The sequence below is a fragment of the Lissotriton vulgaris genome, chromosome 9 (genome assembly GCF_964263255.1).
Source record: "Lissotriton vulgaris chromosome 9, aLisVul1.2, whole genome shotgun sequence".
NCBI lineage: Eukaryota > Metazoa > Chordata > Amphibia > Caudata > Salamandridae > Lissotriton > Lissotriton vulgaris.
Window position 1 is genome coordinate 623,463,494 of NC_141697.1, and position 14,153 is coordinate 623,477,646.

General features: G+C 43.6%; 1 protein-coding gene across 1 annotated transcript in view; it reads left to right on the forward strand.

Moving 5' to 3' along the window:
• Window positions 1-12,241: 12,241 nt before the first annotated feature.
• The window catches only part of LOC147691980 (cytochrome P450 2G1-like), a 480,027-nt gene continuing 478,115 nt past the window's right edge, over window positions 12,242-14,153 (forward strand). Inside the window, exon 1 of the mRNA XM_086938270.1 lies at window positions 12,242-12,513. Coding sequence (XP_086794396.1) covers window positions 12,331-12,513 — 183 coding nt within the window. The 5' untranslated portion in view covers window positions 12,242-12,330. The remainder of the gene's footprint in view (window positions 12,514-14,153) is intronic.

Below are 14,153 nucleotides of genomic sequence, written 5' to 3' on the forward strand. Positions count from 1 at the left end.
TCTTTTCATGTCTAACGAAAGTTAACCTTGATTCTATTTTAGATTTATCTCCCTTCCTTTCCCCTAGCCTATGTTCTAATTTCACTACTAAATCCACGAAATCAGAATAATCGTCAGGCAAGTCTACAATATGAGCAAGTGCGTCCTTTAAGTCATCTCTCAATCCCTTATAGAAGAGAGAGACACGTTTTTCTTCCGGCCACTGTGTCTCCGTCAGTAGACGGTTGAAACTGGTGAGATAGGTCAACAAATCCTTATTGCCTTGTTTTAAGTTTAAGAGTTCATTATCACTTGCCTGCATAAATGTATGTTTAGCGAAGAGGCGAGTCATGGTACGTTTAAACTGATTCCAGTTATGGAGAATTGGGTCATCCCTATCCACAAAAGGAATGGACCAATTGGCTGCTGTTCCACCCAAATAGGACAGAACAAAAGCCACTTTAGTGGCATCTGTGGGGAATTGCTGTGGTTTACAGACAAAATGTAACTGACACTGATTTAGGAAAACATGGAATTTACTACTATCCCCATGGAAGCGTTCAGGCGCAGCTAAGGGCACTGCATTGGGAACATTTACAGTTACCTCCACAGGATGAGGGAAAGTGGAAGTGTTGTTTTTAGATCTAGCCCCTGTTTCAGAAGAGTCCTTAAACAAAGGGGAAAAAGTAGTATGCCATTGAGACTCCCTAGGTTTATACCTGACCAAATCCTGTCTTAAGGTTGCGTTTTCCAATTTTAATTTCTCCATCTCTTCCTGCATTCGGTGCAAGAGCCCTGTCACTGTTTCATTTTGAACTAAATCCTCATGCAAGGCTTGCGCCATGTCTGTGGCGTAATTGCCTTCTGTTTCTTCCCCTGTATTCATCATCCAACAGAACTGTGTTTTTTTAGGGCTTGTGCTTCTGTCACACTCCGACTCACCTGAGTATCCTGACAGTTCTGTTGGACATTGAAGACAGTTCGCACCCGCCCTGAAACCTCCTGCTCCAGCACACTATTTGTATAAGGTGTGCAAAGAGAAGAAGCTCAAGGGAACGGGGAAGTGAATAAAATAACAAAAGAGAGATAACACTGCTCCTGTCAGATCTCGACTGTTGATGAGGTGTGTACTGGAGCTCAGCAAAACTAGATGCTGTGTTTCATACCTAATAATACATAAACAAAGAACAGATAAGAACAGCCTATCCCTAGCCTAGTACCTGGCTTTTTCCCACTTGCTATAAGGATTCTTAACTCTGTTAAGTGTACCTCTCTGTTCCTGGTCTTTGACTTCCAGGCAGGGTTTTCAACAAGGGTGTGGTTCTCTATAAGGCGTGACTCCCTACTAAGGTAGCAAGGATAAACCACAATTAAATAGTACATAAAGTCACACATAAACTCACTTTAGCACTGGCTTCAAACGGTAATCAAATAACAAAGTCTTTATAAATCTCGTGCTGTATTCTTACATCAAAACACAGCTTGTAAGTCTAAATGAGTCTTGGATAACTGCGAGCCTTGCAGGATTCTAGTATCAGTCTGAATCTTAATCTTCCAAGCAAAGAAATAACTGAAAACAATGTTCGGATTCTTTAACACGAATGTCTGTGCCAAAATCCTGGGCATAGGCAAGAAAAGGCTTTGGAATGTAAAATATATTGAAGCACTTACTTGCCAGGCAGGGGTTAATGTTTATTTGCTAACCTTGACCTTTTTCTCTTTGTTGCAGGTTGTCTCGCTTTGACAGGGGGACCGGAACCTAGAAGCGCCGGAAATTGCAAGAAGGAAACCGGAGCCGATCCAGCCCCAGGATGATGATGGTCCGGAAAGGAGAGGGGCTTGAAGAGGAGAGCGAGCGCCGAAAGCCACTTGAAGCTGAGGATCGGGATCTCAGGTAAGAGGGAAGTTAAGACAAGCACAAGCATCCGATTGCACTCAGGGCTGTATTTTATAGACAGAAATGGGTGTGGTTCTTTGCGCTGCACGTTGCCCAGGAAAGACGTGCAGCGCTTCAGTTTTTATGTAAATCATGAACACGCTGCACTGATAGACATCAACAACACGTGGAAAGAAGGACAAAGAAAACAAGGAGCCTTGGCAAAGCCAACTCCAGCATTCTTGGCACGACACAAAGGAACAGTTGTGTGGGTGTTTTTTAACATGCATACATCGATGTAACAGTACTAACCAGATCAAGTAAAGCATTACCAAGGAGACCATTACTTCTGTGAAAGGGGACAAGCTCTTTGTTGAGCACAAACCCTAACATTTTATCCAACTTATTCAGAACTCCTAGTGCCAATTTTAGAGACGGTTTATCGGGTGGCGTTTGACACTGGCCACCTACCAGAAACCACTATGCAGGCGTTAGTTGCGTCCATCCCTAAGCCGGGACGGATATGATAGAACTGACCAACTATAGACCTCTCTCCTTGCTCTCCACCGAATATAAGATTCTCAGTAAGGCCCTCGCCAACTGTATACAAACATACTTCCCCACACTTATTCACCAGGATCAGTGCAGATTCCTTCCAAATCGCAGTACATCTCGGAATATGCGTAGATTATACTCGATAATGGCAGCTATTTCACGCGAGCTTCCCAGTGCGGGACGTATAGCGCTGGACCTTAAACAAGCATTTGATTCCTTCTCCTGGGAATTTATGTTCGATTCATTGCAACGATTTGGGTTCCCGGAGAACTTTCCTAAGTGGGTCCGCCTACTATATACATTTCCCACGGCCATGACTTGCACTGGTCGATATATCTCTGACTGCTACGCAGTACATAGGGGTACGAGACAAGGCTGCCCCTATCCCCTTTGCGGTTTGTGCTTGCCCTTAAACCCTTGCCCTTAGCCCTCCGGGGACTGCAGATCGTCTAGGCATCCCAATTGACGGAACACAGCACCTTATCTCTAAATACGCGGATGATATTCTTTTATATCTCCGTGATTTGGCGGCAGAAAATAATCCGATACCCACTCTATTTGTCACGTTCGAGCAACTATCGGGCCTGGCGATAAACCCCGCAAAGTCGATCAGCTTCTTTTTTCGCGAAACGCTACACTGCACTGGCATAAGATTTGGCACGTATGATATCCCTGTGGCCCCAACCACCTTTAAGTACCTGGTTATACAAGTGTATAGGGCATCAGAAGATGAGATTGATGGTAATATTCAGAGTGCAATAACGAGGCTCTGTAGTAGTGTAGCATTTTGGACCTCTTTGCCTTTGTCGGTGATGGGTAGAATTGCCATCTCAAAAAGGGTTATGCTCCCTCGCCTCCTATATTACTTTGTGAACTTACCGGTGAATCTCCCTCAATCTATTTTCGACACCCTGAACACTCTCTTGATCACTCTTATCTGGGGGGCTGGCCGGAGAAGGATCAGCCTTCGGAAACTCCAGCTGGGGACAACGGCAGGCGGCCTAGGGGTCCCTGATTTTCGAGGATACTACTATGCTAGTCAGCTACAGTGGCTTTCCTGTCGGACTGCGGGTAGGAATTTGCAGGAGATTAGCTTTACACCGGAGAGACTTAACCGAGGGGAACTCCATTCTTTACTGTTACCTAAGACCCGGATCTCCCCGGATTGTCCCCCCTTATGGAAAACCGCTTTACATTGCTGGAGGAAAGCCCTTTCTTACACGCCGGAGATACCACCTTATGCGGCGAATAGTCCTTTGTTAGGCATCCCTACGCCACAAGGTAGACTCACACGACCTAGACTAAAAGGCTGGACGGATAGTGGGGTGGAGGAAGTGGGATCCTTTTTCGGGAATGATGCTCTACTGGACCACAACTCTTTTGTACAGATGACTAGGGCTCCACCACGCCTATATTTGTTACATGCTACGGTGACACACTACATTAGGACCACATGGGCACCACAACGGACCAAACCTACACAGCATGAACTAGTACATCTTCTATATTACATGGGACCGGGCGGCCATCTGGTGCGTTGGTTATACACAGGGATAAGGGCACATGCAGCGATTCCCCTCTTGACCCTTAGAACAAGTTGGGCAGAGGACTCGGCCACCGAGATTACGGACAAAGCATGGAAAACCATGCTTGAACACCCTAAAAGAGTGTCACGTAATGTCAGACTTAAATTTATTCAAGCGATGGTGCTACATAGATCATATCTTACCCCCAAAAACCTACACCGTATGTTTCCGGATTCCCCCCATTGTTGCCCTTGTTGTGGGGAGGAGGAAGCAGACTTCATCCGTATGATGTGGTCTTGCCCTCGAGTATGGGGATACTGGGCTGAGGTCTGCCAAGCCCTCTCGACTGTGTCACAACTGCTGGTCCCTAATGAGGTACTGCCTTGCCTTGTGGGACTACGAAGACGGTCAGGAAAGCCAAAAGTTACACTGAGATTCTTAGATTTGGCACTCATTATGTGCATTAGGGTCATAACAATGAGATGGAAGTCTCCCAGATCCCCTATGGTGGCCGCGTGGAAGGCGGATTTAGTGCAGTGTGGTTGGGCAGAGGGGGCGGCCCTTCGGAGGGAGGAAGAGAAAGGGCTACATAAACAACCTATATCACTGGAGTGGGAAGCCATGCTGACCAGCTTAGAAACACTCGACCTAGTCCCAACACAGGTGGCCGGGTCCCAGTGAAGTGTAGGAGTCCCCAGGTACTTTTGAGTTAGAGACCCTTCCTACTGACATAGGCGTTTGCCCTTGTACATACACCCTATAGTCTGAGAATCGCCTTGAGTTACCCCTTTGTTGTGGGGGTGCCCGGGCTGGAAGGTGAGAGTTCTTGTTTAACTACAGATAATGCACTTTGTCATACTGATACTTGACTTGTACCGAAAACACTCCTCCATTGATATGTTGAGTTATGACCACGAAATAAGCACAGCTTCTGCCGAGATATAATGTAATATGCAGGAAATAGTGATATGCTTTTACTTGGTTTATAGATTGGGGGGTAAACTTGAAAAGGATTGTATAATGCTTTTTGACCCTGTATTTCACCATGTAAACTGTGCGATCGATAATAAAGTGTGTTAAAAAAAAATACTTTCTATCTTCAGCATATTGGAAATGTACATGCAGAGTCCACCCTTGGGTCTACCCCCTAGACCTTTAACTGCACTGGTATCAAATGTCTTAAAACCGTTGATATGGATGGAGACTAAGTACCATGTTTCCTGTAAAACCAATATGTCGACTCCTGCCATGACCTCACACCAGGTAGGATCTTGAATCTTAGAACGTAGCCCTGCAATATTCCATGAGGTAATCCTCCAAGTGGAATCTCTCATGTGCCCGCCTTACCTTGCGAGTAACATCCTTCGCCACAAACTACAGCTTGTCCTGCTCATAAAGCTGTATTCTCTCCACGGGCAGACTCTCGCTGATTATCTCTTCCACATCTGCCTTCAGCCTTACTACATCCAGCACCTTGGCTTTTACTGCGGCCTTGATGGTTTCCTGACTTGAAATGCTACCCTGCTCTTCCCTTTCTTTGCTCAGATTTCTATGGTGATTTCCTGTCACTGTATTCTGTGTTGTGTGCTGACCCCCAAAAGCTCCCTGATCGACTCCTACTTCTGACATCCTCCGCATGGGTCCTCTGACTGGAACTTCCCACATCCTCAAATCAGAACGTAAATCCACCAATGACACTAATCTTACTGCACTAGACCCAACACTCACCCTAGAAGGATCCGCAGTTGCTGGCAATGGGGTACTAGCTTCTGCAGGCACCAATATGGATCACTTTTGTTTGCTGTAACATTACTTCCTAAGTTGACTCTATCCCCCGTTCCTGACTGTAACTGACTACTACTTTCCCCCTGACTTAGGTCATACACAGATACTATAGGTCCAATAGTGACCAACCGTAAGGGCTTCCGGTAATCACATATCAGTGTTAACTCCACTTGCTTCTGTGCTTCCCACTTCCCCGCTCCTTGCATTTCAGTTGAAATCTTCCCCACCACCCTCGCACTAGGGTTAACCTGCGGTATTCCCATTCTCGCCGTGTTCGCTATATTTGCCAATTCCCATCTTCCCACGTCCGAGTCTGGGTTGTATGGTGGAGGACACTCTGCTAACAATCCATCTAATAGACTGTCATCGGTGCCACTATCATCCTCGTCCTTACTGTTCCGGGCCTCTCCCTCTTTCACCATCAGTGGGTATAACCTCTGTCCCTCAATGGTGTCTACTCTCCACTTCGCCAACTGTGCAACCCATCACGCATCCTGGTATGCCTTTATTGCTTTTATCATCCTCCCCTGACTTCTTTCCCTGCTCTTCACCTGTGCTGCTTGCATCCACGCGTCTAGTGCCTCAAACTGTGTTGGAGACGGAGGTCGCAATAAAGCCATCACTCCCCTTAACTGATATAGCACCTTCAATCTAAAGGAGCCATAACGTGGAAAAACCATACCTCCCTCCTTTTCAGTAATCATATGCCATTTTTTAAGCCAAACTATAGTATGGAGTCCCACATTCATTGTCATGTAATGTGCTGGCGTATCCTCGGGTGGTGCTTCCTCACCCACTCGAGTCACCACTCCCCTATCTCCCCTCTCGTAATACTCTAAAGCATCGCATGATTGAATCAAACTCTTTACCCACAAGATGTTTTCATTTTAACTTCCCAATGACAACCCACCAATCACAGAGTGGCGTTACCCCAACCAACCTATCGCAGCGTGACACACTCCGACATCACTCTTTCCCCTCACAGTGGCTCATCCTCCTTCACACTCTCGCTTTACGCATTCACACTCTCAATCATAGAAAGAAGTAACGGTCTGCCTTTCTTCTCTTCAAGATCAATAGAATTTAGCCACTCAAGAACATTCACACACCGTGACCCACAATCTGCGCTGCCAACTTGAGTCTACACAGTCCACCTTTCTACACAAGGCTTCCCAGACGACTCTGACAGATCCACTCACACAAAAGCTCCCTATCTCAGGCGGGTCGTCGATAGCGCTTCACGACTTCCCACAATCATTGGCCAGACAATTACATCAAATCGGTGTCTGCTACACCATAAATCTATCCCAGGACCTTAGGCTACTCCTCAAGCCTGACAACAAATCAAATCAAATCATCATGGACCGCGCACGTTCTGCCCGGAACCACACTCAGTCGACTCTCATCCCAACTCTGCAAGACATCACACAATCAAATCATCACCGCAATCTAATACACAACATCCCTATTCATACTCACTCCACCGTTCACTGCTGTTCTCGCCATACCGCAAACCCCATCTGTCTCTGTCAAAATCCATCGTTCTCCGCTCTCAATCTTTTGGGCTCTCCTTCTTTGGGGCTCTGTGGGGCTCTGCTCCTCTGGAACTTTCTAGATTCTCCCCTCACTTCAAGAGGAAACCATCCTACATTGCTACCAACTGTTAGGGCCGGGTACCCCGTCCTAGATTTATTCGGGAACCCCTGGTTGATAAACCGTTGGTTCCTGCTTAGAAGAGTAGAGAGGAGAAATATCTTGTCTAATTAGATTTCACTATTCGAATAAACCATGACTCCAAAGAATCATTGACTCCAGTTTCTAAGTTTAGTCAGTTTATTACAACGTCAAGAACAATTGAATATACAAACACCTCAGAACGAGGGTGTAGAAATACATTGGAACTAATCCAAATCCAAATCAATGGGCAAAGTTTAATCTATAAAGCATACAAAGAATGACCAGTTCTAAAATCAGAACACAGATAATCACTGTCCCAACATAAAGAGTATTCGTCATTTGAGGTTCGTAAGTGAAAAGCATTAGTCTGTCCCTACATTACCACTGACGTGACATCCCTACTTAGGATTTCCCCATGCAAGTTCAGGAAAAGGTGTCAGCGCGTGAAGACTTTCTAAGAAGTGCACTCACGTTGAAAGGGTCAAGTAGCATAATGCTACAAAGCTCGTTCTAAGATGCCCCTTCTCTATCAGATCTCCTCTCCTAACTCAATCCTTAGTGCACTGTCACTAATTCTAACAACAAAATCCTAAGACACACCCATCTTTGCATCACAAGATCATCCCAGCCGACTGGACACCTCCTCGTTGGTAACTTTCCAGTCAACTTTGATCCTCCCAGCCTCTGGCTTGATGGCCTTGATTCCCAGGCCTTCTCCACTGAGAAAGAACCCCGTCCCACATTATCAATAATCCTTGTTCAACTGTATCCTCCCCTCCCTAAGCCTAACTCTTTAACAAATGCATTATTCTAACTAACAAAGATGCATTTCTACACCTGCAACAGAAACGTGAGAAAGAAAAGATTCTGCATGCACATTGCACAAATGCTTCAGTTACGAGAGCCAGGGAGAAATACACATGGGGGCTACAGAAAATCAGCTAACATAAGAATCAGTATGGACTACATTATTCACACTTACACATGAACATTATTACGGTGCACGTTTTAAACAATACATTAGGGTCCGTATCAAACACCATCTTCATGCCCGAACTGCGAGGCCAAATCAGAGTCAATTGCACATGTCCTTTTCGTCTGCCCAGCCAATAAAGCACCTAGGGAATATTGGCTTAAACCACTCTGTAGAGAGTTGGGTACCCGTAGTCATTCTGTGGTGCTGCGCATTTTTAGGTCTGTATGCATGTGGTTTGGCTAAATTCTTGAGATGGGCCTGGAACATTAGGTCGAGAACGTTGAACGCCATCCCTTAAGTGCCTCTCTTTTTTCTGCTGCTATGTGTCCCCCTTTCCTTTAGAAATGCACTTTCTTATATTTTTAATGCTGATAAAGTCGTTTTTTACTATTTATTAATAGCTAGAGGGTGAATTCTGTTAATAGGATGTCTGATGTACTACTAATATCTGCAAAAATGTACTTTGTTTTTAATAGTATAGCTTTTTTTATGTATTCCTGTTCTACAGCTTTTAGGATATGTTTTTATCGAAATAAAGCTATTTACACACAATACATTACATCTCAGTGAATTAGATTTTCATTAGTCACTAATAAAACAAGCATTAAGACTTCACAATTTAAAGCACATTTACAATGTTAATTTCTCCACGTTGTACAAACTTTGGCCTTGCTTTACATGTTATTACATTGCACATTCTAATGATCAAATGTTAACACAGCAGAAGAATATATGCAGGTGCAACCTACTCGTGATTTGAATACACGCCTATATATTTAAGAGCACGACCATGCTCTATCAATCCCCATTTCATCAGATGTCACAGGAATTTTTTATTTCTTGGTCTCTCTGGCAGCTCTCTTACAGCGGTCAGGACATTAGAATGTGATGGCAAACCAGTTGGAGAACGTCCTTTTTTTGCAGATTGATGAAAGGGATCCGATCTCCTAATCCTCCTAAACCCAGGTAATCTGTGTTATGGGATGAGAATTTGGATTTTCTCCAAATATTCCAATAGACAATACAATGACATCTGTAACGCGTGCAGCTGCTTCCAAGATGGCGTTGTGAGTCTGGCAGCAGAAAAACCAGAATCAGATAACCTAGAGGCAAGCAGCAAAGATGAAAGTCTTCAGCTGTTTACAAAAAAATTATTCAGTGGGTACAGAGCGTAGCACAGTAGGAAGGGAGTTCCAGAGTTTAGTAGTCAAAAATGCAAACTATCTTCCTCCCATTCTCGCCCTGGTCACCCTTGGAACTTGTAATGGCATCAGAGCATTGGAACACAAGGCTCTGCCCTGACACTTTCAGCCTTCTCCTCAGATATATAAGGCCTTTCAAGTGAAAGCCTCTGTAGGCATAAATTAATGATTTACATTTGATGCAGCAACGGATGGGCAGCCAGTTCAGTTGGCGTTGGGATAGCATAAACTGATCGGTGCGCCAGCACCATCAATATGAGATGTGCTGCAGCATTTTGGATGATCTGCAGATGATGCAGCAGGTACAATGGCACAGACAGTGCCCGTAATCCAGTCTGGATGTCACCAAAGCAAGTACAATGGTCTTTTGATTAGTTCCCAGCACTAGATGATGCATTTTCCCTAGTGATTTCAGAGGGAAGAAGCAACTTGCAGACACAGCCTTAGCCTGTGGTTCGAAGGCCAGATTAGAATCAATTTTACAACCAAGGTTTCTTACACACAAAGAGGGTGAGTTGGAGGGTCCAAGCTCCGAAGGCCACCACTTATAGGAATCTGGGTGGATGCCAGTGCCCCCCAAAAAATGTTTTTTTTTTCAGAATTCAGTTTACGCCAACTATCATTCATCCAACTCTAGACCACCTTCAAACAATGCTTGAAGGCATACAGAGGATCCACCTAATTATTCTGGAAGGCCCGTGTCAGCTGAGTATCGCCATTGTAGGAAATAAAAAGTTTACCTAGGCTTCCACCAGGCTAGCAAGAGGCTTCATATAGACATTTAAAATGATTAGACTCAAGTTCGAGTCCTGGGTCACCCCACAGTCAAGTGGTTTGAACATTGATGTAAAAGGGGCAAGAAAAACTGAATGTGACCTGCCTTCCAAGAAGGATTCAAGCCAGGTTAATTCATTGCCTTGGACTTTGACATTCCAAAACCTGTTAAGAAGGATCGAATGCGATACAGCGTAGAACGCCAAAGATAGATCCAGTAACACTATGATAGCCTTGGCATTCTGATCCAGGTTGACTTTAATAAATTCAGTAACTTCCAGGAGAGCGGATTCTGTGTTGTAGCCTGCTTGAAAGGCAGATTGTGTATCGTGAGGGAGATGGTTGGATTCCAAATACTTAGAAAGTTAATGATGGTTAACCACTTCTCTAAGTTGGCAAGACAATAATAACCTTTCATTAAAGTTATTATCTTGCAAGTTTGTCATGTTACTATGTTTAGTATAATTTGAAAGGGTTTGAAATGTTAGATCTTTGGAACTTTCTACAAGGCATTTCTTGCGAGTGGGGATCTACTTTACCATTACAAGCTATATAAAAAAAAATCCTTGTTCTCTGTAGAGTTTCCTTCATTCCCTGTGCACCTTAATTGTCGTGTTGGGCCTTAAGCATTATGTGAAGGTGACTGAGGCCTTTAGAACCTCTGTCCCACAATGATTGGTCTCATTGGTCAGATTGTTCACTTCATGGTACACAACTGTCATAAGTAGATCGGTTAAAGGTGTGATGGCCCTGGCCAGGGTACACACAGGGCATTTTGGGGCTAAATGCATTTAGGGCAAGACCTAGATTGGAGGATGGCCTTAAGTCAGCAGATTGGTCTAGAGTGTCAACATTTAAAAAAGGCTTTATTATAAGCCTGCTCAGCATGCGGTAATGACAGTTGGAAATGTACAATAAACTTGCATAATATGAGTCTCCGGTTTAGTAATACAATTGCAAATGAGACATAGTAACAATGTTTATTAATACAATTGGCACAGGAGAGTCCTGATTTTATTAAAGAGAAAGGATGTGAATATTATCCCATCGCCGCTGAAAGGTATGCCTGCCCTGATAATAGTGGTAACATGTTCTCTGTGGTTATTCCTAGTGCGAATCTTGAACAACCAGACAATGAGGAGCCTGGTGGCGATATGCTTGAAGAAAGACATTTCTTGTGAATGGATGACATGTTCTGCGTGGAAGTTCACAGAAGCAAAAAGGCAGTGATTTGACTGCCTATGAGGTTTCTATTAAGTTTTGTACTGTTTCGAGTTTTCCATGGACTTGAACTCGCAATCCTCAAGAAAAGAAGACCCATTGGTTGGACCGCCCCTGTGTATGGTGGATGAGTGAATGTTTTTGATGTTGTTACTTTCTGCCCATGAAAGCAGACTCATGGGAAATGTACTGCTTTCAAAGTAATATTCAATAAACAGCAGGAAAAGAGATTGCATAATATGTGCCTCCTTTGTGTTTCTGAAAACCAGGACTCCCCTTCTCTAACTGGCTAGAAGAATGTACAATTCATTGAGGTGTCTTGCTACCATTCAATATAAATACGTGAATCTCACAAACATCACAGCAATGCAACACTCTGCAAAATAAAATTGAATTCTTGCATTCTTACCTGTATTTTTGGCTGCGTACTTTTCTGGTTACAGTACGAACAACGTGAGAATGGGTGGGTAATGCATGAAAGGTCCTGACATGTTTGCGTTGCTGTGAACGTGGCTTTGCTTGTATGGACGATTAAAGGTTATAGAACAAAGTGAAATCATGACTCGTGCTGCATTTCAATGAAAACTTTTCAAGTTGATTTATTGCTTAACATTAGTTAAGTGGAAAGACCGGATAAACAGGCTATGTTGGAAATAGCGATTTGCTCAATAAAACTAACATCATGCAGCACAGAGGTTCAGAAAGCACACACAGTTCTTGATAGTCAGGAGTACACATTGCTGCTGCCAGGTCTTGGACATGATGGACGCGGGGGGAAGCATCTCTGTTTCCTTAGTTCTCACCCTGTTCTCGATAATTTTCATCATGGTCTGGAAATCCATCCGCCAACCAAGCAAACTTCCTCCTGGACCGATTTCTCTTCCTTTTCTCGGGAGCGCACTCCATTTGGACAGCAAGAACATGGTCCCATCAATAATTAAGGTACAGAGGTGGGGGACTGTTAAATGTATTTTTTTAGGTTCAAATTTCTTTATTAACTTTTAGCATGATATACTACGGAGCACAATACAATTGCGACATTTCACAAGGGACAAAACCCAAAGGCAAATTTACAACACCATATTTCAAAATTAAATAAAAAAGATTTAAATATATTTTCTGGAGGGGATGTGGTTCAGATGGTTGGTGTATGTCTTGCCTAAAGAGTTCCTTATCCCTAAAAAGTGTGTACGGCAAAGGGAACTTTAGCACTTTCGAAATTCTTAGAAAAATACTAATATTCTTTATTTTTTATGTAATGTCATAATTTACTCTAGTAGTATGTTTTACAATATAGGTTGCTGATTCATGTTCTTCGTGTAGTTTCCAGTGCTTATTTCACATCACAAATTTCATGTTTGCATATTATTCAGTAGTGCAGATTGCTCTTTTTTCACTATTTAAGGAGTATGCTGAAGCATGTAATTATGGGCAAGAACACCAGAAAGACCAGGCATGTTAAGGATTCCAGTTCTGGTTCTGTTGTATCCAGGTTTAGATCCCAGCCTCCTCCAAGAAAAATGAAAAGAAGACTAGGGCAAATGAGGACGACTCTTTTGAAGGCAAAATGTTGTCACGTGTACTGTGTGAAACACTGGTATACAGGTGCTGCTAATAATCACTCTAGAATTAATGTTAATATTTATTCCTGGGTCGGAGGAAGAAGGAGTAGCGCCCCCATCTGCCCAGAAGGGTCAGATATGCCTAAAAGTCGACCAAGAGTTTGCACGAATAAGAGATTCTCAGAAGTTCACCTGAACCTATATTGAAACAGTTCATGAAATATCAAGTTACTGGGTTTCCATTACACCGACACATCCAAAATGTAATTTTATGTTAATGGAACAATCCTATCAAGTTTATTATTCCTTGCCTCATGTCCAAATGTTTTTTGTCTCAAAGAATCTAGCACAGCTTGTAGCACTCTGTCATATGATGGCTGTACATTTCCATGTAACCTTTTCAGCCAGGAAACAACAGATGAGCCTCCATTACATAATAATATTAGCATTTGTTTTCTTTTCAGGGCCAAGCATTTTATGGGTTCATGATTAGCACAGGAACAGGCCTCAGATGATGAAGCGTGCCTGCTCAGATCAGGCCTCTAGCTAGAGAGTTTGAGCAGGAAGTAACTTAGCACGGCAGTCTCTCCGAAGGCGGCCCCACTCCGATTTCAACACAGACAGTGCTCTAAAAAGTGAAATTCAAGGCGTCTGTGCAAACACTTCAGAGACAACTGTAAGGAGGTCAAGGGTATTTTCTGAGAAATTACAAAGCACATCTTGCCTTTCATCTGATCGTTATTATTTTATAACGTGCACTGTTTGAAAAGGCAACCTTTGTTCTGCCTAACAGCAATGTGAAAGCTTAAATAAATAGCAAGCACTGAACTATGCACTTTGCAGCGGCTTTAGACAACACTTTAGATACGCTGCTACGAAACTATAAAACACTGGTAACAAGCGCCGAAATGTAAGTATAAGAATGCGCCCTCGTGGGCTCATGCCTGCGTTCATCTGTCTATGGATTGATTGTGTGTTAAAAAGCCCACATTAAAGGGGCAGATCAGTTTGGCACCTGGG